General features: G+C 46.7%; 1 protein-coding gene across 1 annotated transcript in view; it reads left to right on the top strand.

Moving 5' to 3' along the window:
* The first annotated feature begins 754 nt into the window (after positions 1-754).
* Positions 755-26841, top strand: part of GAP43 (growth associated protein 43) — a 58366-nt gene continuing 32279 nt past the window's right edge. Inside the window, exon 1 of the mRNA XM_027449614.3 lies at positions 755-911. Within this exon, the coding sequence (XP_027305415.1) occupies positions 882-911 (30 nt within the window). The 5' untranslated portion in view covers positions 755-881. The remainder of the gene's footprint in view (positions 912-26841) is intronic.

The following is a 26841-nucleotide window of genomic DNA, read 5'->3' as shown; positions in this document are numbered from 1 at the left end:
GCAGGGAAATTGAGAGGGGGAATAGAGGAAGGGGAAGGGACCATGGCTGTAGCTTTTGGTGCTCTTCTGAAGCACGGATCTGTAGCAGCAGCATCATTTTCTGCACCTGGACAGAGTCCACGGGATGGACTTGGGGGACGGGGGAGAAAGTTGTGCTGCAGGACTCGGCCCCGCGGGGTTTGTGCCTGCACATAGGAAGGAGGCAGCGCGTGCATATATGTTGGCGAGTGTGCCGGCGAGGGGGAGGGGGGGGCTTTTAACAGCCATTTTACCATATTTTCTGACTCCCCTTTAGCTCCCACCTACGGCACGTCACCTGGGCATGAAGCACACTGCATGCGGCGGCGAGGACCCCGCTCCCTCTTCTCCCCTCCGCGCCCACCCCATTTCTCCCCCATATAAACCCCACTCCCACCCACCCGCTGCCTCCCCGCCGCAGTGTCCCCCTCTGTACAGTGGGGAAGGCGTTGGGTAATTGGGTCCAGATTGGAGATGTTAATAATTCATGAGGCTGGCAAAGGGACTTTGGGGGGGGGGGGGGAAGGAGCAGGCTGGGCTGGGGGTGGGGTGGGGTGGGTTGGGGTGGGGAAGGTGACGAGCTGGGGGGACAATTCTGGGCAGGGTAGGGATAGCGGGAGGGAGGCAGGGAGAGGCGGCGTGTGCATGTGTGGACCTTAGAGCCGCTGCTAACTGCCCTGGTGTGTGTGTGTGTGCGTGTGCGTGTGCGTGTGCGAGAGAGGGAGAGAGAGAGAGAGAGAGAGAGAGGGAGGGAGGGAGGGAGGGAGGGAGTGGAGAGGGTGGGGGGGAGAGATAAGAGAGAGAAGAGGAAAAGGAGAGAGGAGAAGGAAGGAAGAAGAAGGAAGGAAGGGGACAATACGATCATGCTGTGCTGTATGAGAAGAACAAAACAGGTAGAGCTGAAGATTTTTACGTTTCTTTCTGCTAAGAAATCGCCCAGGCTCTCGGGGGGTCCGTGGGGTGCGTGTCTGCCTTGCGTGTGTGAGGGGCTGGGGTAGGGGCAGGGGCAGGGGCAGGGGGGAGGAAATTTCAGCTGCTTTCAGCAGATGTCTCTTTTGCAATTCTTTAGCATCTTGCGACTGAAGGCTCTTTTCACACCCTTCAGCGCGACTGCTTTGCCTTTCCGGGGCTGGCGATGTGGGGAAAGGGGGGTGGCCTACGTCCACATTTGGGGAGCTACCAGGATCCCCCCTCTATTCTTCTTCTTCTTTTAATTGTCAGCAGATGCATTGCCTAGGGTTTTCGGTCCGTGGATCGGAGGGTGTGGATGGGGGGTGGGGGGGCTGGCAGGAAACGTGATGATATCTGCCTCTACCTTGGAGATAAAGGAAGCAATTCTTCGTCTTAAGCCGAAAAAGAAAGGATGCCCGGTGAGCCTTGATCCCCGGTCAGAACGCTCCCTATTGCTCACGGCTCCGATGAATGGGGGATGCTTTATGTGCATGTGCTGCGAGGTGGCTCGGAGGACAGGTGCATTCATATTTTTTTTTGTGTGTGTTACAACAAGCCGAGCAGGACTTAACCTGAAGCCTTTTTTTTTTTTTTTTTTTTTTTTTTTTTTTTTTTTTTTTTAAAAAAAAACCCTCCGGTATAAGGAAAAGTGTAATTAATTAATAACAAAAGCATGAGCCCGGGGAGGGGAGAGTCACCCTCTTTGCAATACCCTCCATAGTACAACCAGTTAGCCAAATGCACCAGCTGGGAGAGAGACAGAGGACCACGCCTCTGTCAGCTCCCAACTCGGCTGGGATGAGGGAGGCTCGCGGTGTGAACCTGTTGGAAACCAGCTCATTCTCTTTACTGGTACCACCTGGCTTTTCCCGTAACCAAACGGGGACGCTAAGAAGATTTGGGTGGCGGCTAGTTTTCAGTGACAACATTTTCGTGACCAAAATGACAAGGAAATTTAATAATAATAATAATAATAAAAAGCTACATCATTTATCCCCCTCCCACCCCCCGGCTCTTCCCCTTTTTATTTCATGTGAAAGTCTAAACCTGCTCCTGCTCGAAAGAGCCCATTTTGGCTGAGCTCCTTGGACTTCCTCGGGAGGATCTGGGATTTATTCAGTCAGAACTTGGAGGCAGGAGCTGGCCCTGGGGATCTTCATAAGACATTTTGGAAACTTCCCCTAATTATGAATCTGTAGGTAACGACAAAGAGCTTTGGTTCTGGGAGCAGAGCTCAACTCAGTGTGAGGTGTGGAACCACAGCGGTTACTTTCTATATGCATGCATTTCTGTGTCTCTTACAGTAGAGCACTGCAGCACTGGGGAGCAATAGCCGAGCACACTGAATGTAATTAACTCTGGTTACTACAGAGCGTTTAGAGAAAATCCAGGTTAAGGTGTGTTTCTGAATGGAGATCCGTGCATTATCAAACGAAGGAGCGATTTTATAGAATAATGGGGAGGGGCAGGCAAGCAGGATGGAAAGGGACCCTGCGTCATCCCGTGTTTTTCCCCATGCAGGTTTCAAATGCTCCACAATTAACCATACGTTCACTAAAATCTGGAGGAAGGGAGGGAGGTGGTGGTGGCTGGGGGGGAAACCACGTTGCAGCCAGCCAGCAGAGCATGTTCAGCCGGCAAATACGGGATGAAAAGAGCAGAGGAGGCAAAGGCAGGCAGACAGAGAGGCAGAGTGACAGAGCAGTGGGCGGAGGTGCACAGCAAATTTTGAAATAAAGTAGGTAGCTCTGGGATTCTTCAGAGTCAGAAGACAGCTACTGGGGGAGAGGGGGGTAATTTTGCCCATACCGCCACAGGCTGGGCATTAATTTCCCGATTAATTTCCCGATGTGCCTGCTCTTTACATCTCGCTGCCTCCACTCCTATCGCTCTGTATTCGAACACGCCTGGCAATGCGTGGCATGCAGGTATCCTGCTCACACGGAGTGCTCTCGCCGCACACTGTACATTAATCCACCGCATGGTACACACCCCTTTGCGCGTGCATGTGCGGCACGCATCCTCACTCTCCGGCCGCTCGCCTCTGTACTACACATATATGCAGAAGCACACAGGCACTCGTTCGCACATGCTTTCTCATCCCCATGCAGCCATACATCCTGAATGTGCAGATTCTGTGAACGTTTCTGGGCTCAGAGCCCAGCTCCTGCTCCTATACCTGAACACACACCAAAATTGCCAAACTGGCGATACAGCAGCTCGGTCAGCAATGTGCTGATACATCAGGGGAAGCTTTAATTTGAAGGAGAAAAAGATCTCAGTTTTCAGCTTGTGCTCTTCCTGTGTCCCCACCCAGACCTTTCACAGAAGGAAAAAATAAAAAAAAAAAAGGAATAGGTGCTTCATGACAGACAGGAGCTTCCTTCCCGAAATAAAGACAGCTCTCCTCAAATTATTTTTTGGGGGAAGCCCTCGGCGTCCCGCCTTTCTGGCAGTGAAAGAGCAGGATGCTGAAATTACAGGCTTGGGCGTGGAAGAAAGCTTTTCACATCCATGTCTAGGTGTGCCTGTATGTGACTGCCCTCCCACCCCTCGCAGACAGATACGTTCACACGCTTCTACCTTGCGGGTTATTCTTTCTAGTGGGTGCAATGCCAGCGTGAGCAGCGAAGTATCTGGCTGGCTGTGCCCACCCATGAGAGATGTAGATCGCTCGGTGTTGTCATTTCTGCCCGCAGCCGATGGCACCTCTGAATCCGTGCCCACAAAAGATTCAGCTAAAAGGAGGCATACCCGAAAAGGCGATTTCTGAAAATCTGAGGTAAACCTTTGCTGCCAGGAAGGAGGTGCAGCCGGGGATGCGCAGAGCTGGGCGCTTAGATAGGTGGCTAGGAACGCGGGCGTCGCACGCACCGCACCGCATCCTCGAACAGATGGGCGTTACGGGGGTATGTGCTCAGCACCGGCTCGCATGAGTGATTAAACAATAACCCGCAAGCAGGTTTCCCACTTGTGGGTGCGATGAGGCTCATTCATCACCCGCCGTATCCGACGGCTTCCCTCCCGCTCTGCGTCCTCTGCTCCTCGCCCCAGCGCTGGCGAGCCGGCGGCTGCAAAGGTTTAAACCTGCCACACCCAGCGAGGAGAAGGAGGGAGGGGGGGAGAGGCAGTCTGCATTGCTTTCCCCTTCCACGCGAGCAGCATGAATAAACAGGGCTGTACCTCTAAAAGATGCGGCTTAATGCAATCGGAGAAGGAGGAGGCATTAGGGAAGTGTTTTCAGCGATCGCAGCCAGCCGGCGAGGTGTCTTGTCGCTCCAGGAACTGCAGAGGTGTGCGGGAGGGAGGAAATGGCGAAAAAGGGAGAGAGGGGGGAAGATGCACGCGGAGTTCAGGTTCTGTTGCCTCAGGATATTAAAATATCTCCGACCTCATTTAGAATAACTCCATTATGCCGCGATGTGTGGATGCCTCTACACTTGCAAGGCATGGTCTTGCCTTTAAACACCGCCATGGAGGGAGGAAAACGGGCATTTTAAGGGAAAGGTGGCCATCCACGCCCCTCCTCCCTCCACTTGCCAGCGTGGTGTAAATCACCACAGACCATTGACTTCAGGGCAGAGGCACTTCATCTGCACCTGGGGAGAGCCTAGCGGCTGCCTCTGCCTTTCTGAGAGATGCTGGGAGGTTTCTGCGCTTCTTTCGGTAAACAATTGCTGCATGGGAGTTTAATTACTTCAGGTCCTTACTCTTTCTCTTCCTGGGGCAATACCGCTGGGATTTCTCCTGAGAAGAGCGTCTCCAGAGAAACACCCCATCGCCCTGTCCTCCTCCGCTGCCTCTGCCGACGATTAGGGGCATTGATTTCTCCTGGATCGCGTAATGTAGCTGTGCTTAATGGCACAGGCAAGCCCCTTCCTCGGGAACTAATTGCAGGCAGAGTTTCCAGGGGGAGAAGGGCAGTGGTAATGCTTGGTAGGAAAGAAACCAGTCTGTTGATCCAAATTGCCACGTGCTCCTGAACAGGAGCCCCAGCTGAAAGCAGTCGGTACCCACAGCTGCACCCAGGCATCCCCGCTGAGCAGGCCTGTGCAGGGCTGGGTACACGTGTGTAGCCTGAGACACCGACACGTGTCGTCTGAGGGCTTGTCCTGCCTGATGCTGAGAGGATCTGAGTTATCTCACGGCTGCTCCTGCCTCAGGATGAGGAAATGTGCCCCTGGCTGCCCTGCCACACCGAGAGGGTGGGCATCGCTTGGGCCTCTCGTGTCGTGTGTTAAGCAGAGTAGTATCTGCCTTGCAGTCACGAGTTATGTGGAGCCTGGGCACTGCCCCAAGCTCAGGCTGAGTCTGAATCCAGTGCTTGTGCTGTGGTGGGTGAGGCCTTCTCCTGCAGAAGGGTCACTCCGGCTGGGAGCCCTCCTCCAGTCGTGGGGCTTTCTCTGACGAGAAGACAAAAGCGCAGATAGGCTTCACCTCGGGTCTGCTCTCACTTCAGGCCTGCTGTCACGGACTCTGCAATGCCATTCCAGGATCTAGGAGCTGCCCCATGCAGACATTGCTCTTCCCCCTCCCCATTTCCCAGAGACACCATGTGGAGGGAGAATTCCCTGCTGTCCAGAGCTGCCAAGTTGCAAAGCCTTCTTGTGCTAGTGGGAAGGTGGACTTGGCCCTCTGCCCACTGCAAGATAAAAGCAGGCTGATAGCCTTGCATGACGTAAATCAAGGGTGTGTGTACCTGCTCGGGTTCACTGGCCTCGTGCCTAGAGGCATGTGCTCCCCGGGACAGCTCTCTCCTGCTCCACGTGTGGAGGAAACAGAGCGTGTGTGGGACTTCTGGGATTTGGGGTGAGATAGCATGAAGCAAAAGAGCCTGCTTGGTTTTACATCGAGCGCACACAACCTGGGACCTCTGCATGCTGCCAGTGGTGCATTAGTGCTGGTGGTGCATTGCTGACTGCCATTTGCTCAATCCATGTGTTGCATCCTTCCCTTTGTATAACTCTCCTCTTGCCCCCTCCTCCTTCACGTGACTGCCCCTTTCTGTTGCTTCAGGCTTCCTCCCTACACAGGGAAAGCTTATTTTGGATTTGAGAATGAGTGCTAGCTCTGATGACAGATCCAGCCTAAAGCCATCTCAGTTTGGGAAACCTTTTAATGGCAGCTCGCTGTGTGCTTGTGCCCTTTGGAAGTCATTCTGCATTTCTCCTATTTGCTGTGAGGCTGGCAGGTGTCAGGGATGGATTTGGCAGCAGCCCACATCTGGCTGCACTTGAATTCAGAAGAACCAATGGCCAACTGTAAGGCAACAGCCACAGCCTGCTAGCTCTGTACAGGGAACTATGGGGCTGGTTAGGGGAGGTTGGCCATCCAGAAGGCTCAGTGGAAGATTTATTGGCCTTGATGGTGGAAATACCAGAATAGCAGAGCAGGTATCCTGGTGAAACATCTTTCAACAATTGAAGTCCAAAGTCAAAGGCTGAAATCCACCCGCATTCGTTTCATCTGTAATTCCAAGATCCTCCCGAGCACGCCAGGAGATGTCATGTAACCTCAGCGCTCTGATGGCCTCCTGTAGAGAAGGTGTTCATATATCCTTGGGGCTCTCTCTGTCACCTGCTGAGTGTGTTTGTAAAACTGCACAGCTTTTCACGGTTGCAAGCACCACAGGCTAGTAGTTAGTATATAGGAATGGGTTTGGGGAGAGCTGGTTTCTGTTCCTAGCAGTACTATTAACCTGTTTTCTGACTTGATGTAGGCATAGTTTTTCTGCTTGTCATGGCCCTCTCTGCAAGGTGTTTCTTTAATTTGGAAACTAAATAATTAGTGTGTGAAAAAAGGGATTCAGATGCCCTCAGGTGAAAGGTGATTTAAACAGGCAAAGCATTGCTTTATCCACCCTCAGTCACTCCCACAGGTCTGGGCTGTTCACTAGCCATTTGAGTTCCTCTGACACAAACCATTGATCTTCCCACACCCAGGTTTTATCACAATGAGCCAGAGCTTGACAATAGGGCTACAACTTTTCCCCTGCCCTTCACCAATGTGCCAGCTCCTCCCCACCATCACAGTGTACCAGCCTGTGTAGCCTACAATATGTGTGGGGTGGAGACAGTGTCATGAAAATACTCCTTTGCTTTGCATATAACAAAAGGAATTTGTGCTTTTAGTTACACTGATCCTGCTGTCTCCTCCTGTTATTCATTTTGTCTCTTCCCCCATCTGTTCTGCTCCTTGCCTCCTTCTTGCTCCCTTGACCATGCAGTCCTCCTGCTGTTTCTGCTCTCCTCCACCTGGGTACCAGCCCTCCATTAAGCTGTGCTTCCTGGGGACTCCTGCTGGCAGCATCAGCCACTGCCATCAGGGTCCTTTTCCCTTCACCCCTCCTGGCTCTGGTATAAGTGGGGAAGCTGGGAGGAGGAGAAAATGCACGGGTTCTTCCTTTGTGCTTCCACTTGGCCTTTGTAGCATCCCCAGATCTCTCTCCTCCACTTGGGCAGCTGTCACAGCTGCTGTAAATGAGCACAGAGGCAGCAACGTGGTGCATCCTCACCTCTCACACTGCTGTCAGTGTAGGTGAAAAGTTGCCCAGCCCCAGCAGACAGCTGGGGAGGGGCACGACTCCCATAGGAGCAATGCAAGCAACACAAGATAGTATCACCATTCCTGCTTTCTTGAGGGTTCATGCTTCCTCTGAGCTTGTCCCTCAGCTACTAATGCCCCTCTTGGGTGCCAGGGTGTGGTCCAGTTGTCTTGCTAACTCAAAAGGATGTGCTGAGCCTGGCTTCCTCCCACCAGGGCTGATTGGCTTTGATTCCTCGAAAGGGGAGCCAGGATGTACTTATCTTCTTTCAAATTATAATCAATAAATGTCAATCCCATTCATTACTCGTCTTACTTCTAAAGTTTCTTGAATTAATTCCAGTCATAATCATGGTATATATTTATAGAAAGCCAGGACATCTCACAATATTTAAACGTTATCTCTGTAGCAGGCATCTTTCTCTCAAGGCTGCTAATTTGTAGAGCTAATAGGCTCTGGAGGAATCTTATTCGTTTGGTGTAACTGTCCCTAAAATTTAAGGATACAGAGGAGTGTGTTTGGATCTAGACCCAGCTCTGAAGATAGTTTTATTCCACTCTTCTCATAATTGCCTAGGCGTGAGACTATAGTCTCAGGAACTTCTGTTTTTTATCAGTTGGGATGGTTTTTAATAATTAATGAAGTCCAGAAAAAATTAGGTTTGATTACTCTTATAGTTAAGACTTATCAATTGGCATCCATTTCTTTAGACTATTCAGTGGAGGCTAATCTATTTATTTTATCAGCAGTATCCAATGACCTTATAAATCTGCAAAGTTAAGTAGTCAAGGGTGGGGAGATTGCAGCAGCATGGTGCCCTGCTTTTCTCTTTTGTCTACCCACAGCTTTAGGAGCCAGTTATTCAGTGGTGGACCTACAGACAGTTTAATGAAAATTACCTAGGTTTGGAAAGGTAGAGCTAAAGAAAGAAGGATGATTTGTTGATTTGCTGAAGTAAATCTTGCAGGTATTTAGTTTCACGTTAAAGGGGGGTCCCCTCCTGCAAATCACCTGCTGAAAAAATGCTCCACTGTGCTTGCGGGGTGTGGTGTGGCTGGGAGGCTGTACTGGAACTCAGGGGAGTTCAACAATGGGGAACTGATGTAAAGGAGCTTTTAGAAGCTGGACCAAAAGCTTGCCCTCAGCAGGGACACTTCACTGTAGACTAGAGAGAGCTGCACTGAAATGGCACTTGTGTTCCTCAGAACCAGCGACAGCTTTCTTAGGTTAGGATTCCCTTCTTAGCTTATTGCACTGGTGTAGTCAGACTGGCAGCTTGCAAAGGCCTGGACTGAGTCAGAACCTGTCAGAATGGAGACTTTTCCTGATTAGAGACAAAAAACAGTATTTTTAACCCTTCCTGCTGTTTGCATTTCCAGTGGAAGACCCAGAGGAACATCAAGCCCTACGTAGAGTTTTGAGGACAGACACCCACAACAGCAAATTGATGTTTAATGTTGACAGAACCTTTAAAAATGCAATAAAAAAGCATGGCAAGGATGCAACCAATCCCACTTGAAGCACAGGATCTGCCAAAAGGCCCTTCCTTTGTGTCCAAAGGCCAGACAGAAATACCAGCTAGAAGAGATTCAATCCTGAGAAAAGGAAGAATGGAGCAAAAGGAAAAAAGATGTTCCCCCCAAATAACTGAAGAACTGAAGCTAACCAAAACCTTCATGAAGTAAACAGAATTTGGATCACTTCCAGAGGATAGTTAGAAAAGTTAATATGTGAATCAATACCTGACACTCCCTCTTATATGGTAAAACTATAGGCATGCAGGAAAAAGAACCTCCCATTGTGATGCCAGTGTACATGACTCTGTGGAAAACAAAAGAATTGACAAATCCATGAAAAAATAGCCCCAAAACCTTGTAAGATCTTTTAGCAAATCTTCCTTTAAAGTTAATTCTGTTTTACAGTTTTATTTTATTTTATTTTATTTCCCTTTAAGTCATATGATTCTACAAGACAGGAAAAGATACCATAACACAATGCCTTATCTTGTAGAATTTCATTAATTTTTAATTAGGGTGTGGTTGAAAAGAGGAGTCTGAAGTATATCACAGTTATTTTACCATTGTTCTGAACCCAGAAATAAGGGATTTATACTGTAGAGCTTTCTTCCTTTCTAACTGTGGAGGTACCTCAAGTCCCAGGATAATTACACATACACCTATAAAGTCCTCTAAACATTTAAAGACTGCTTACTGGCATTCTTAGATGATCCTTAGTTTTATAAAAATAATAATTAGCTGAATATCTACTTACCAGCTAAGCTACTTTGGGATCTACAAACCAAGTATTCTTGTGGTTGCTCTCCCTGGGCAGCCAAAATGGGTAAGTTTGTCAGGTGAAGTGTCCACACAGAACGTACTCAAGACGAAGGGAATGTGCTACCTTCCTGTCATCCAGAAACATTTTCGTTAAAATATTCACCCAGGAATGTGGTGAATGCACCTTTTCTCCCTCAGTAGATCTGAACTCCCAACTCCAAGGAGAATGTGCTATTGGGCTATAGAATATGCCAGGACCCATTTTTTTTGCAGTGTTTCCTGGGCACACTGATCTGTTTTGCACAAAAGAATCAAATATTAATATGGCCAGAGGAGAGGAGGGAAAGAAAGTCATCTTACCTTAGTGTTTATGATATTCATGGAGGGGAGGGAAGAGCTTTGCTTAAAACTTTACATCATGCATTGTCAGTAATGTCATGGTGCTTAATGGCCATTTTGCATGTCTCCAGCAACATGGGTCACTGCTAGTAGATGGCTGGAACCATTAACAGTGGCCACGAAGGAAGAAGATCAGGATCTAGAAAAGGGGTAGAACAAGCCAGGATATACTGATGTGGGATGGTTGTTTCAAATCTTACTAGTTTATTTACAAAGCTAATGGAAGCAACCTCTGAAGCATCAGGTATGAGAGCTTTGAAAACTCACGAGGGCTGGGTGAGGTGTCTGAAAGCTGAAATAAAAGCCAAGGATGAGATAAAAAAATAAATAAATTACAGACTACTCAGTTTAACTTCATTCCTGGGAGAAAAAAAAAAAAAAGTGGAAATAATCAAATAAAGAAGATGATTAGGAGCCAGCACAGATCTGTCAAGAATAGATCATGTCAAACTAATTTAGCTTTCTTCTATAACAAGCCTTGTGGATACAGGGGAAGTAGTTGTCATATCTTGTCATTTTGACATTATCTCACAAGCTTTTATCATAAGTGAAGCAAAGAAACATGGTCCAAAGTAAAACATTACAGCAGGGATGCAGAACTGGTGTAGCTAATCCCACTCAACGAGTAACTCTCACTGATTTCCTGTTGAAATAGAAGACTATTGAGCGGGTTGCCACAAGCTTGAGCTGTGGCCTGTTAGTGCATAATGTTTTCATTAAGTACATTATACTTTATATTTTAATTTCAGCCTGGATCACTGGCTAGAGGAAATGTTTTTTAAATGTGCAGATGGCATGAACCAGATATATGTTGGCAAAAATTACTGGAATTCAAGAAAATCTTGTCAAGACAAGGACCTAGTTTGAAAAGCATCGGAGGGAATCCAAGTTACTCTGCAGGGGAAGAATTAACAAATTGCACCCAGTTGCCCATGGGGGCCAACAGGACAACTATCTGTCCTTCAGGAGGGGAGACAGGATCTCTAGAGGACCACAAGTTCATCTTATGAGGTTGTGCAAATGGGAAAATAGGTTGTAAGACACATCTAACAAGCCTTCAGCTCTGCTCAGCACATGTAAGTCTCAGCTGAAATAACAGGCTTTGTCCTTCACTGCACTCTACGAAAAGTAAGGTCCATTGAGGAGGAGTGCAGACTGGGACAATGAGAATTGCTGGAGGTCAACAGAAGTGTAATCTGTAAAGAAAGATTGAAATAATTTGTGTTTTCTTAAAAGGAGTAGGGATGAGAGGACTCAGGATACTAGTCTTCACATACATAAATGACAAGTGCAAGAAAATGGGAATAATCTGCTCTTCATATCCAGAGTGGATAAAACAAGGAGTAATGGTCTTTAATGGGCTGTCAGAATGATTCAGACTAGACTTTAGGAGTTTTCTCACCGAAAGGATAGTGACACACTGGAGTAGATTGTCTGAGAAAGCTATGGCAGTCACTGAAGGGCTGTAGGAGGTACTTCTGAACCAGAGGATCAGAAGTATATCATACATTAACTAAATGGTCTCTTGTGGTTTCCTAGCAGTATTTTCTATGATTAATATCAAACATTCACTGAAGCAAGAACTGGACCAAATCTGTCCTTTTGCAGAAGAGTGCATAACCAAATGGTCAATCAAGCTGTATTTACTTCTGTGCTCTCTTTGTCTCTGGCCTCCTGTGTATTTATTTCATCCATGAAAAAAAAAGCCTAAGAGCTTAAGCAGTAAAAGCTAAGAGCACCTTACTCTGAATAGGCTTGTAGGGGGAAGGTAAGACTTGAGGTCCTTCAGGTACAGTGGAGAACTGAACTGACATCTCCCATTATTTAGGTATGCTAGTGTGATCACTGAGATGCTAGATAAACACCTATCAACTGCATGCTGTCAGATAGGACTATAGCTGTTGTCCTTTTCTGGGCTGAGATTCAGGGCTTGGAATCCAAAACAGAAGATACTTCCCTGATAACCAAGCAAGATGCCTAAGATAAGAGCAAGATGCCTAAACACAGAAAGTTTAGATGCCATTTTGTCTTCAGCATTTAATATAGGCAGGTTCAAAAGATTTATTTGCTGTATTATGACATTGAGGTTCCTAGTTCTCCCCATATTTTCTGGAGGACTTAAGGCTATGGTTTCTGCAAGGCATCTCGTCTTCTTCTTAGACTAGCTCCAACATCTGTCTTCTGAACATGGACATCTGCTGGAACTCCACACTGGGATTCCCTTTTCATCATCCTCAGGAGAGGATTGTTACAAGGGATTTATCAGTTGGTGACTTCTTCTACCTGCCTGGCATAAATTGTCTCCAAGCATATATGTGGCAGTCACTCAGAAACTCCCATCTGGAGTGCTGCACCCCTACTAGCACTCACCTTTAGTGCTTAATCCCCTCCGCTCCCATTATGATGTGTCCCAGTGGTAGCTGGGAATACTAAATAAAACATGCTGAGACATGACATTAAAGAGACTTCACCTTTCCCAGATACTTTCTCATACAGCAGAAGAAATACTGCTGCACGAGAATGTAGGAGAAATAAAATTGACCTGTAGTATCTTCTGTTATCACGTGCTGAGTCCATACAGCCCTCAGGAAGATATCCTTTCCTAGGTTCTTCCAAAGCCTCTGCACAACACAAAAGCAGGAGCAAGACATCCTGCCTGTAGTCAGGATTACCCAGCTTTTGGGGGATGAGATGTTTGAACAGTCAAAGACAGTCTTTACAAACTACATGGATTTCTGCTGAGCTTTTCCTGTTTGAAAAAAGAAGTTTATTGGTAGGGATCTTCTTCAAATATGCATTGTGATTTTTTATTTTTTATTTGGCTATATCTGAGGTTGATATTAGAAGAATAAAGTTTGGAAAGCGCACTAGTTTTGCAGCTATTTAATAAGCAACTGCTGTGAATTTATAATACAAGGAGAGAGAAAGCCATTATGATTTCAAATGATGGAATTTCCAATTTTCTTTCTTTTTGTTTTGCAGTTTTAAAATAGGAAATGAAGCGCTTTTTTAAAGCATACATTGAGTTTTCAGTCAGACGCTTTGGATGTAGTCAAATGATTAATTGAAAGAGTTGCCAATCCCTCTCTAATTTGCCTTCCCTCATGTACAGGCATAATTATGTGGTCCTTAATTATATGGTCAAATAGTGGTATATATTTTTTTTCAATAGGATCGCAGCCTCATTCAGTGCACAGAATGGGATATACTTAGGGACTGAATGGGTTTTGCCATAAACGAAGGTGTTTTCTATAGTCTCCTGTTTCACTTATTGCCAATGATGAAGGTTGTGTATTGAATTGGGCAGGGGGCTGTTCAAAAGCAGAAGAATGGTCTCATGTTATGGCAATTGAATACTGCCCCTGAACCTTCCCTGCCTCTTGCCACAAGTTCCAATGTGATACTGAAAAAGCCATATAAATGAGGCTTTCCATGGGTGGCCACTAATTGGCGTGCTCTCATTCTCTGGGTTCTCAGCCTGAGACACCTGGGGTCTGACTTGCCGAAATGCAGAGCTGGTATTGTATGGAGGCTGCTCCCAGCGTGCACAGAGCTGGGGAAATGCTAATCCACGGCATCTCAATCTGGGGACCCAAAATTAGTGGGTGCCCTGGACTTTTTGGCCTTATCCTCTTTGTGTCTGATTTCAGTGGTTGTAAAGCAGAGGCAACAAGCTCACCTGCCTCCCCTGTGAGAACATCTGTTAAGGCTCGTGGAGCGCTGAGATGCTGCAGCAAAATTGCTCAGTGGAAAAGCCTATAAGGAAATCGGTAATTCTGTATTCAGTGCAGGGTTTCAGATGTATGGCAAATAATGCACTTCGCCATGCCTGAAATTAGGATGAAGGGAAAATGCTGAATGCACCCACTCAGTGAGCTTTGTCTATCCTTTGTACTAGCTGGGGTGGGGAGGACTTGCAGGAAAAAAAAAGGTGATATGATAAAAACTGTCATCAGGCATATGCACAAAGGAGTAAAAGCAAGATTTCAGAGGTAGTCTCCATTTTATGTTTTCTACCTCAGCCTTTACCATGTGCCAAGGAAGATGATTTTAAGACAGGCTTTTTATGTAATGTGTGAGTCACGGTACTTTGTGCTTGTGCCTATGAACAATGGCTTGCAGAGAAAGTGGACAAAAATGGGCCAAATGTGTTGTTACTGAAACTAGTGCTGTATTTCTGCTTGGTGCCACAAGAAGTCATTTTAGACCTCTAATACATCAAGCCCTGACCACTCTTGTTATTACTCCCTTTGTAAGTGTGGAAACTGAGGCACAGAAGCAAGTGGAATCATCTGCCTGTTTTTCCCTCTATATGCTACCTGTAGTGCTTACACTAGTATTTATATGCCTTGAATGAATTAATCTAGAGATAATGGGAAAAGTACTTTTTTTTTTTTTTGCTTCTTCCCTTCCCTTGCATCTAGAAGCAGCTTGAGTAATGTAAATCATTTGATTGCTTCATTTACTGGTCACTTCATGTTTGTGTCTGTGGAAATGGGGCATGTATCTGTCTACAGAGAAGGGCTAAGCTGGAGAATTGAAGGCAGCAGGAAGGTCTATGGTTTTGTAGGTCCTGTGTCCCAACCTCGATGCTGTTCTCGTGAAGCTTAGGCTCCCTTTGTTACCCTGGAGGGTCTCCATGTGGGGAGGTTGTGCTCAGTCTGCCTGGAACACCAGCTCTAGTTGAGGATGGGCTTAAGAGAAAGATCAGAGCCTTCAAACAGGGATTTACAAGCAGGCAAAGAAAAGGTGGGAGCCTCGTTAATCCATGGTCATACACTTTTATTAATGAGAGCCTGCTTGGGGTTGTTACTGTAGAGACTCTGAACACCTGCATGCATGAGATGGGACACAGGTTTCTGGCCAGGTGCAGGTGGGAATTTTTCCCACCGTTGTTACGTGCGTTGGCTGCTGATGAACCGATGCACTGCCTCTAAGGCCTCAGTGCTCATGAATTATCTCAAGAAAAAAAGTTGGCTTCTCCCACAGGGACACAAAGCAGCCTAACGTGCTCAGGGGAGAGTTTTGTCTTAACGGAGCCTGAAATGGAAATACAGAAATCCCAGTGCAGAAATCCCAAAGTCTGTGAGTGAAAGGAATTCACCTGTGCTCCATTAGCATGGAAGGAGACTCGTGCCTGTGTCTGTTCTCCTGATACATGTCAGCATGGCATGACACTGTAAACCCCAAAAATCTAACTACTGGTCATGACTTGAAGCCGATGCCCTATGAGGGCACCCCACCTTGTGTTCTGGGGACCTTCTGCTTGTCATTGCTTGTCATGGCATCTCAGGAGACCTCCTCCCGCTCCTCTAGTTAATCCTCTGGCTGTCAGCAGTGTTGCAGGCTTGATGGTCAAGGCTGAGTGATCTGGAGAGACACTTGATGGAGGTGGCCAAAAGAGGAGGTTCTGGTGCCAAGTCTGGGAAAAGGACCCTGCTCCTCTCCAGTTAAGAGTGGAAGTGGAGAGGCTGTCCTCATGGGGAAGAAAGAGGCCTGGTTGCAAAGTGAATCTGTGGCTGGCTCTCTAAGCCAAACCAGATGCATGTTTGCCAAGAAGGTAATGGAAATATAAGTCTTGTGGTAGCGTTTGTGAGGTGGTGGAGATTTTGTGGTCTTTTGTAGACCTGACCCTGCAGAAAGGCAAATGTATTCCCCGTTGTTCTGCCTCCTCATATCCAGCCCCGTTCAGCCCCATCTTTCACGTGTGATCCATGGCATCTCAGCTTCACACAGCATGGTAGCGTTGCTGCCGACATCTCCAACCTGTAATTTTTCAACTCGTCTCTGGGGTACTTGCCTCAAAGCTTTTCCTGCTGTCAGGCGCAGCAGACGACAGAGTGTACTGAGTACCTCTTAGGGGTACCATGAAGAGCGATTCTGCTGTGTGGAAATCTGTGAAAGCTCCGAGCAGCACAGAAATGCCTGGAGATACTAATCAGAATTGGAGATGGGCACAGTTTTTAGAGAAAAGAAAAAAAAAAAAAAAAAAAAAAAACAAGTTGCAAGTACTGTGGTGTAAACAGGAGGTCAGTTGGCTGCCGGTGGCAGTGAAATAGCACTGTTATCCAGAGCATAGGAAAATGCTGAACAGGATTTCTGTCATGCCTTTGCTCCACTTTTATCAACATCCTGTGCTCTTGCCCTGCAGCACTCCTGCTATTCCAGCTCTGACACTGCAGGGTAGCCACTGAGCTGCTGAAAACTAGGCGAGGATACAGCTCATCCTTTGAACAAAGTAATTCTCAGTTCAGTAGCTTTTTGTACATATTAAATGATGGAATCTTTAGGGGGCTTTTCCCTGACGCAGTAATTGTGCATTCATTAAATTGCCGGATAAGACTTACTTCCCATTAATTTATTTTTTGCTAAGGAAAACGTCTCATTTTCCACTGATAATCCTGCCTCTCCTAATTCAAGGATGGCCAGCCTGTGACTTTTAAGCAATTGAAGTATGACTCTGGCAATGGAGATATGTCAAATTACTGCCAGCACACTCTGCTGATGCTAGGACTATTTTTCTATCAGCATCTTCATGCAGGAGGATGGTCTCTGAGGCTTCTGAAGCCCACAGCTCCCAAAAGCACTAGGACTCAGCTGGACACCTGGCCTCACCTCACCCCACATGGGGTGCTGGGACCCCGGGGATCAGCTGCTGTTTTCTGCCTGTTGAAAACCCCTCACCTGTGTTACATGGTAGGGCTTTGACACCTCTTGGGCATTGGCAGATGTAATCGTAGGCCAGTTAGTTTGAGCTCCCATGCTTTAATTCATTGTGTTATAGAAAGTGAAAGAAACATAGCATTGGTTGAATTATCCTGCATTGCTAGGACTGGAAATGGATTTAGACTTCAGATGCAACGTGAACTGGTATGATGTGTGAAAAAGACCACAGAGAAACTATATTAGAAGAAAGTTATTAAGGCTGCTAAGTCAAGTACTCAGAAATTAGCCAATGCTGGAAAGGCAGTTGCCTGTGAAACCTCAGTACAGCCTCTTCTTATGAGTGTGTTTCAATCCCCTCCTAATAACAGGAACACATCTTATTTTTCTTCCAAGGGATTCCTACCACATTCAGGTCACAGAATGGACAGTGCTCACTTAATGAGCAGTTATTCAATATTTTGTTCTCTCATACTATGTCTGCGTGTGACCCCACAGCTTTATTCAATAAATACTATTCAAACTCTGCTCTGAAATCAGAAATACTAATTTTCTCCTGGGCTGCCTTGTGATTCCGAGCACTTAGCTAACATTACTTGGTTAATCTTTGCAGTGCTCATATGAGATAACTGAGCATTTTACTCCATTTTTGCAGATGGAGAACTGACACAAAGAGAATTTGGTTAGCAGGATTCCTTATTTTTATGTACCAAATTTGAGAAACAAAGGAAGTGACTTTTATTAGTAGTTTTTATTTTTTTACAGTGCATATCTGAAAACATCTCCCTTTAATCTCTGCTGCAGCTCTGAGCGCTCAGCACTGCTTCAAATCAGACTCAGAGTGTCTGAAGCCAGCTACTCAAAGATGAGGAACATGCAGCTAGGAGTTGCCCTGTGAAATGTAAGGGCCAGGATGACAGAGGACTTCTGCAGCAAAGGTAGGGCAGGGCTGTAGAAGAGCCATCTGTCAGCTGTCCTAACCCTGAGATCCTGTTCATCTTTGGCAAGCCTCTGCCTCTTGAATTTTCATTTTCTACCTTCTGACTGCAAAAAACGGGACCGGGACTTTACTGTAATCCTTTTATTCCTCCGAGTTTCCTAAGCTTCAAATATCCAGAATTCCTACTAAAGCTTTAAGTCTTCTTTAAGCTCCTTTGTTCTACTTTGCAATCTTTCAGCAGATATTTACAAGGCTACTTCAAAACAGTGTCAGGGTGTTATCAGGTAATTTACAGAACTGTCCTAACAAATAAGATTTATATAGGCAGGAGGCTAGCAGGTTTCTCGAAGAACCTTGGTGCCTAGTTCTCACTGGTTTCAACAGGATTAAGGCAAATAGGTATTTGTGAAGAGCCTACCACTGGTTCCTCAAAACCTAGTTTTTTAGTTCCTCATTCAGTCAGGTTTATGCTGACCCACTAGAACTAAAGCATAGAAATGTGTACTAAAATGTTAATAATTCATGAATGTTTGTAAAGTGCTGTGAAAGTACAATCTAGAAAGCAAGCATCTGGGAGGAGGAGAGGGGATGTGTTATATTTTCTTGAGGCTTCAAAATAATTGTTTCTGCAACCAAAGCAAAATACAGGCAACTTTTTTTTCCTCTGCATTGCACTGAGATCAAAACGTTAAGTACCTGAAAGCCCCAATAGGTTCTCCAAGTCTACACTGAATGCTCTCAGATGTTGCTAGTGATTAATCAGATCCACAAACCCTAAGTTAGTGACTGTTCTGGAAGAGTTCAGAAAGCGTTTGTGCCTTTGGAACTCATTCTTTTCTGGAAGGGCTCGAATGACTCTTGTTGAATTTAATCTCTTTGAAAATATTCTGTATCCATGCTTCATTTCTGAGTTCATTTCAGCAGAATTTAGTGAATAGGTTATGCAGACTGACTTCAGGCAGTAGATTTCTTGCATATTATTGACGTACTCCACTATTTATATACATGTATCTGTGTGTGTGTGTGTGTGTCTGTGTGTGTGTTTGTGACATGCCATTTGTGATACTCATGATATGGCTTCCTCTGTCTGACAGGAAAGGAGAAAAATAGAGTACAAACATACAAATAAAACCAGAACACCATCCCACAAATAACAGAAAAGCCACATTCCAGAGCTGAATAGGTAATCATTCACTGTAACAGAATTTGTGGGATTTGTGACTATTTTCATGGCTGAGGCAAAAATTCATCTGAAAAGTGAAATATAACAATGCCGTAACCTGGCCACATGACGTAGACATTTGCATACCTGTAATCTTTGCTTCATTTGAGCAGACCTACAATTTGCCTAACTCCAATTTAGGAAGGAGTAAGTGTTGTAATTGTTGATGGTCAATAAATTGGGCTGGCAAGATCCAGCTTTGTCTTGCGATTTCCTGATGAAGCAGGAATTATGTCTTCTGCTAAGCAGCAGCTCTATATTTCATATGGTGCTAGGAGAAAGCAAGCTGGTCCCTATAGTATCTGAATTCTTTTTCCTCTGTGAACCAGCATGTGCTGCCTGAGCACTTTCTTGTGCTCAGCACACTCCCATTGTCTTGCCTCCTGTTGCTTGTTTCATGGCTTCCTTTCCCAGCACCACAAGGGAGATATATCCCAAGGATGTAGAAATAATAATTATACTCATCATCGTAAATCCTCATGCATTTGGCTCTTCTCACAGTGGGCACCTCTCCCTTCATCTGGAAGCTCACTGTTAGTACAATAGGAGCCCGGATGGAAACTCTCTGAGAACCTCTGAAAAGTGGTTGGCTTCCTTCCACTCCATCTTATTTGTCCTAGCCTGCTTCAGCTATCCAACCTCTTGACATCCTCAGAAAACTTCTAAATGTGCTGAATAGCATCTGGGGGAGGCTGACGGGAAACAGAGCAGTCAGGACTGTGTTTAACAGTCAGCATGGCTTGCTATCTATCTATAGGATACTCAACCATTCATAAGTTCCCCCAAACTTTTTCATTTTGCCTTTTTTTTTCCATTTTTTTTTTTTTTTTCTTCACTGAGTTCTTAGCTATTTTCGTCACCATCCATGTTCATGGCTGCAGCTTTTTCTACTGCCTTTGGGAGTCTGATCCACACACGGATTTATTTTTAGCTACGTCGCTAATTATTATTTTTGTGAGTGTAGTGTTTCATTATTCATTAAAGCTGGGGAGACATTTTAGTCATTTCTCAGTAGAACAAATGTGAGTTGTGTAACCAAAGTAGGAACTCTGATTAGGAGTTAAGAGAGCTAGGAAGAATGGCCTGGTAAAGGAGGATGGTATGAAAGGTGAGAGCTACTGACATACAAAGGAGTGTTACTAAGAAAGCAGAAACAAGCTGTCTCAGCGTAGACAAGAAGCAGAGGGCTGAGTGAAACTCTGGAAAGGAGTTATTTAGTTCACCAAGGGAATAAGCTGTCAGAGAAACCCAGAGAATCATCTTTGGGGGAAATGCCCAAAGACTGATAAGAAACACTGCTCTTGCAGGGTTGGTTAAATACGAAGAAAATCAGTCCTGCTGCAGTGCACAGGGAGGGCTGAGAGGGCCCTGGAGAGGATCCAGCTGGCTGTCAGGGCTTTCTAATGATTCGCTCCTCACTCTGTGACAGAGCTGTGTGGTGTGAACTGGTCCTTCCTGGCAGAAGATGAAACACTGCTCACTTTTCTGATGTTAGACTGTCCATGCATTCATCCCAGTTCTTTCTGTCTGTCTTTGCGCTGAACCATGAAGGACGAAGGTGCTGTTCCACAGGTTCTGCTCAGGATAACAACTCACTTTCCATACCACATCTGCAGCAGAACAGAAGGAAGTAGAAGGAGCTCTGTGCCAGCCCAGCCATCTCCTTGTTCTCCCCAAGGGTCTTCTTTTCCCTCATCACCTCTGCCAGGCAGGCTGCTGAGTAAAACCTTCCACTAGGAGGGATCCAGGGGTTCCTGGGTGTACAGTAAGATTATGTTACAGATGTACCAGATACAGGGATCTAAACTGAGTGCCTGGGGAAAACACATTGCCATGCGCGGTGCATCGAGGCTCCTGCCATGCTTCCTGACTGAAGAATGGAAAAAAGCCAGAAGACTTTAGGACCAAGATGTGTTGAGCTGTTTGAAGCCCTCTTATAATAACAACTTAAAAAGATGGGATGCCCAGGCAGTGAAAAACTGGAAAGACAAAAGAGCTCACCTACAGCGGGAAGCTTAGGGGAATCTCTGAGTGTCAATTAGATGTGTCTGTGATATACTAGCCCTTAGGAGAGGTGATTCCAAACACTTTTTTCTTCTTTTTTTTTTTTTTTTCAACTTGTATTCACCTCTATTCAAAATGTTCCTTTTGGCTGGAGGTTTTTATAGCGCTAACTTAGCAGTGTCCACAAAGGGTCTATCTCAGCATGCACTGCAGGCTTGCATCCCCCCTTCCCCTGTTTCAATAGAGTTGTATACAGCGGAGAAGCAAAGTAGGAAACAAAATGGCTTGAAGCCACATGTGCATTTCCCATAGCTCAGTGCCAGTCTCTCGAATAAGTGATTAAGCCCTGAGGCTGCTCAGCCTCACGTTCAGCTGCCTGTGGCCCCAAAGGATCGTTCCAATCAAAGCCGTGTCTGTGCTCTGGTGACAGTCCCACCTGAAGGACGGGAGAGGGGTAAGGCACAGCATCAAGCCTTGGGCGCTCTGCCACTCAGCAGTGACAGCAGCAATCACGGGCTAGGTTCATCAGCTTTACGCCCCCCCAGAACACACCAAAGCAGCACAAACGGTGCGTGGTCTCAGACAGACAAGCCCAGGTTCTTGAGCTGTGTCATACAGGCACCCCCAGAGACCTTTTCAGGCTCTGACAGACACTCGTGCCTCCTTTCAGGATGTTCTTATCCTGCGCCGACAGGAGGGAATAGATAAGAGCACAGCTTAAATATTGCACAATCCTTTGTCTTGCTACAACGCCATGCATTTGAGACTCTTGCAACACTACAAATGCTAATTCAATTAGATTCAGAGTCCTTTTGGAACATAACAATGTCCTCTCCCATGTAGCTTGGAGCAGCAGACCACAGAGGTCTTGTGACAATTACCCCTGGTGAAAATGATGTTGAAATCAATGGGATTATGCCCCCACTTTAACCATCCAACATTGCATTTGGCCTTGAAATTCCAGTAAGATCTCAACGCAATTGTTTGTTAATAAGCTGTAGAAACTTCAGGATAGGAGGAACAGAGAGATAAGGCCCAGGTTTTCTCACGGTTTGCTGTGCCAGCAGTATCCGAGAGCTCATAGTGGGCCCACAGACCTATTCCTCTGTGTGATATCTCAAGGGCAATTTAACTTAACAAAGGTGAGATTAAGAATGAAGGAGATAGGGGACCTCTCTCCTTTCTCTGCCTCTGCTTGCACATTAAACACATACAAGGAAGGGGAAAAAAAAAAAAAGTAGGCTGAGCAATTTCACAAAAAGATTCCTGTAAGGTCTCTGACACCCAAGATGTGCTGCTGCTGTGAAAAATTCAGATCTATAAGAGGTGGCTATGTCTTACCCATTGCTTGTAGTGAGTCCATACGTGTGCTGTCATGAGAGCCCTGTTTCCTGTCCTGCAGATCATCTGTGGGCAACCATCAGCACCAGTGGTACCGCTGAAGTGAGGGTGGGTAGAGGGAAAGGCCAGGGCAAGCCAGAGGCAAAAGTACATCCATATGCATGATGGCAATCTCTGGGTCAGGCAAGCCCAGATGGGCACAAAGAGCCACAACACAAATCACGGAACTGAGCTGCTGTGAAGATCAGAGCCAGAGCTCAGTGCTGTCATTCCCTGCCTCCAGCAACAACGCTGACCCCAGTCCTAGTGGCGCCAGGGCTGGTGTGAGCGAGGTCAGGCAGCACCACAGAACAAGAAGCTGAGCCAGTCCTGGCTGGGAAGGAGAGGCAGGGCCACCGAGACCCACTGAACTCTTCAGAACCAGAAGCTGAGGAAAAAAAGAATAATGTTTCTCAAGTTATGTAGGAGACCTGCAAGCCTGGTTGAAGCCTGGTTGCTTGGTTGTGCTGCGAGCAGCTCTGGTGGTTTGAAAGGTTGCTGTCTGCTCCCTGGGGAGAGCGAAGCTGTTGGCTGGAGGTGGTGCTGTGGGTTAGGCTCTCTTTCAGGAGGTCTGAACAAGAGGATAATGAAGAGTAAGAAAGCAATTCTGACTTTACTGCCCTTGCCAGATCTCGATCAAGAATTCTGGTTGTAACTTCTTAAGTGGTGAAGGATGCAAGGTCTTGTTGAAATACCATTTCACTGTAGGGCGGTTCATTGTGGAGCAGTGTGGGAAGGCAGGGAAGACTTTTGCACCGCCTAAAGCATTTTCCTAAGGAAATGTTGATTGACACGAGCATGGTTGATAGGGTGGTCTGTGCTGAATGAACAGGGTATTCATGAGAGCACCTTGCTCCTCCTGCAACACCGCAGCGAAACATCCGATTTCTAGAGCAGAGTAAGCATTGCCCTCTGTGCTTTTCAAGCAGGGTGACACAGAGCTACAAGGGGAGGACCTGGGACATGAACACCCCTCACTCCCCACCTGGATTTCCCCTCTTGTGTCTTCCTGCCACTGCAGAGATGCTCCATCTCATTTCCTTCCTCCCCTGTCCAGGATGGGGAGGGAGCAGGAGAAGCCCTGCTCCAAGCTGTCAGACATCAACCCAATCACTCTGCTTATGGACAGGGCCAGCTCCCCAACAGGGCACTGTTGCTCGCAGGAATACCCTGGCTGCTCCTGGAGAGAAGCCCAGGGAGGGTCCCCAGGACCACTGCTAGCCCAGTGCCATGGAAATGACAGCCAGGGCTGTGCAGCGAGGTGGCACGTGCCAGAGAGAGCACTGCCAGCTCTTCTTTCCGCCGTGGCACAGACAGTCATGCCGATCTGCTCCAGGAGACCCTGCTCAGCTATTTAGCTGCCCATTTTCTCTGGGTATTTCTCACTGTCATGGCCTTAGGATGTGGATCAGTGATTTTTTTTTTCTCCATCTCACCTGCACCCCCCCTTCTTCCATATTGCATCCCTCTCAGTGTGCCTGTTATTTACCTCTCTTCATTCAGTGGCTTGGCTTTGGCTAGCTTCTACCTCTTCCCTGCCTTTCCTTTTCTCCTCCCCATTTGGTTCCTGTGATGTTCCTACTCCTCCACTCTCATTCCTTTCCATCTCTCCCTTGATCTCTACCATCTCACTCCTCCAGCCCTCCCCCTTACCAGACCAGCCTTTAGAGCCTCTTCTGTGCACTGTGGGTTTCAGCCCCACACCTCCCCATCCCTGCTCACCTGCAGAGTGGCAAGGCCGGGGTCTGTGCTGCAGGAGCAGAGCCCACCCTCCAAGCAGTTTCCCAAGCCACTGGGAATTAATCTGCGCTTTGATTTTCCTAATTGCTGGAGATGTTTGCTTGACTTTAACAAACCTGTAAGTGCTTTCTTAGAAGATAATTGCCCTGATTCCCAATGAAATAAATTAAAATAATAATAATAAGAGAATGAATACAGCCCCATGGTTATCATCAGGGAGGAACCTCCTTGATGCTCTACTCTCCCTTGTCAGTAGGCTGAGTGATTTCATTGCGTTAGGGTTGGTTGCTGCCAGCAGGAGGTACCAGAAGAAACCCAAGGCTAACAGGCAGGTTCAAAAGCAGGTTTAGAGACTGGATGGTCCTGGGGGTGAGGCTTTCACTGTTATTCTGCTGGCTGCAAAAACCCTGGGGAAAGCAGCAGGGAGCACAAGTGGGCGCTGAGCTAGTGATAGGGCCTCAGCCTAGCTGCTCGTGGACTGATGGTCCCAGCACAAAGTGCCTCACAATTCCAAGGTGAAACCCAGGAAATGTCAAATTAACCCTGGAGACCAGCAATGGAAGGGCTTGCAGTATCACTGCCTGCAGTTTCTTCAAGCTGGAGAGAAGCAGGGACATTTCCCATCCCCGGAGCTGTGTGCAGACCTGTGTTCCCACAGAGGGGATGGGGTAGGAGCTGCTGCTTCATTGGAAGTGGCTCCAGAGACACTGCGTAACCCTGGGCTCTGGGGAGGCTTGGCAGCTGCCTGCATGAAATCTCAGGGAAGCAACTCGGAGATGTAAATTAGCCTCTGGCCCTTGGCTGTGGCTAGAGCAGAAGGAAATGTGTCCAGCCCTCACTGGGGGACGGGCGCTCTGGGCCATCAGAGATTAACAAATCCCTGAACGTTTTTGTGGAGGCTAAAACTAAACGTGAAAAGAGGAAGAGAGGGAATGAGAGAGAAAAGGTGGGGAGGGAGGGAGATAATTCAGCATTTCCTTACGTGTTCATGGTCAGCAGAGAATGCAGGGATTCAGAGTGTGAAGGTGATACTTTAAAACAATTCCCACAGCAGCAACCATCCTTGCCAGAACCACCCAGAATGGGACCACCCAAACCACACAGTCTGAGGCTGGATGAAACTTCTCTATAGTCCAGTGACATCCAGTTTGTGTCTGCCTAAGCACATCTGCGGCACAAATCTTATTTTCTATGAATGGGCTTTTCTAACCAAAGCATAGTTCAAATGACTTTTTTCACCCTTCTGATGAATTTCTTCATCATGGTCTATTTTGGAAGAGAATTTACACTGTCTGCTTGGGCACCTTCCTGCTTCATTCCCAGGCTTTGGCCCATTGATCTGAACATCTACTCTGTCTCCTTCTGGAGCAAAACAAGTATTTCCCTCCAAAAAGGAGACCGGGCACAGCTGACAGCACAGTATGTGCCAAAATCCAACCTGAAGCAAGGCTGTTGATCCTGAAGCATAGATGTTGATCGTGCCAAGCACCCAAGACCTTCAGCACAGTCCTCACAGACCTTGTGCTCTCAAGTGTCCTCACACACTTAGGCTGTGCCCCAGATTAAACACATGCCTTTGGCATCACACTGTAACAGCACCACTTTGGTGGGCCGTAAACCAGTCCTCTCTCTGGGTTCTTTGAGCAGAAAGATGAGCAGATGCATCCTGTGTCCCCCGACCACAGACATGCCACACAGAGCCCAGATGAGACTCAAGGAAAGCCCTGGAAATGAGCCACTTTGCATCAGCTTCAGGTGCAAGGCTCTTCTTTCTCTGGTCTAGCCTGTAAAGGAAGCGTAGGCATTGCTGATTCCTTTCTCCATTTAATTACTGGAGCTATAAGAGCTTCAAGGTAGTAGATGACACCGTGGTTCACCACCAGCTTGACAGAGTGACAAACGCAAGAGAGATTCAAAAACCAAATGAGGAATGTGTGATGGATTTATTGAGAAGGCACACTGAAAATACCGAAATGGGTCTAATTTAGGTTATTTTCCACCTCTCTTCTCAGTCACCATACACAAAAGCATAACATCCACCCACCTGCCTGACCATCATTACCCTGTTCCGTTCCAGGTACCGTAAAATAGAGGGGAAATTTCATGTATGAAAGGATCTCATAGAGAAAAGGATGGAAACTCGATCATTTGTTAGAGGATTTGAAACTAGAGAGATGATACCCTGCTAGTTACACACTGGGGAACCATCCTGCATAAGCCTCTGGAGACATGAATTAACCTTTTCTCTCTCAAGGGTGTTTTTCCCACCATCACCATAGCCAGCCTGGGAAAAAAAAAAAAGGAACTCTGTTTGTTTCCTCGCCTCACAGACAGGTTGTGCTGAGAGGTGCCATCCTCTAGCCAGGTGTCTTCACACCATTTAACTGGGTTAAAAAAAAGCTGTTCTCTCTGCTAAATTGCTTCCTCACTTCACAAGGCGTGAAAGTCTTTTCTCTCTCATGCGTCCATGCTTCACTCCTTCTGGGAAGACAGCTGGTCTTTTTTAGTAATGCATTTTGCTCCTTAAATGCTGTCTCTGAGACAAATCAGGTCACTGAGCCGGGCCCACAAAAGCTTCGAGGTGACTCAGTCTGGTGAAATCAGTGAGAATCAGGTGCCTAAATTTCATTGTGAGTCTGGGCCCAAGTGACCTTGAATGACATCAGTCCAAATATATGTTGTGCTCTAGCCAAGATTAGAGCAT

This window comes from Anas platyrhynchos, chromosome 1 (assembly GCF_047663525.1).
Source record: "Anas platyrhynchos isolate ZD024472 breed Pekin duck chromosome 1, IASCAAS_PekinDuck_T2T, whole genome shotgun sequence".
Lineage (NCBI taxonomy): Eukaryota > Metazoa > Chordata > Aves > Anseriformes > Anatidae > Anas > Anas platyrhynchos.
This window is presented reverse-complemented; position numbering and strand designations above follow the sequence as displayed.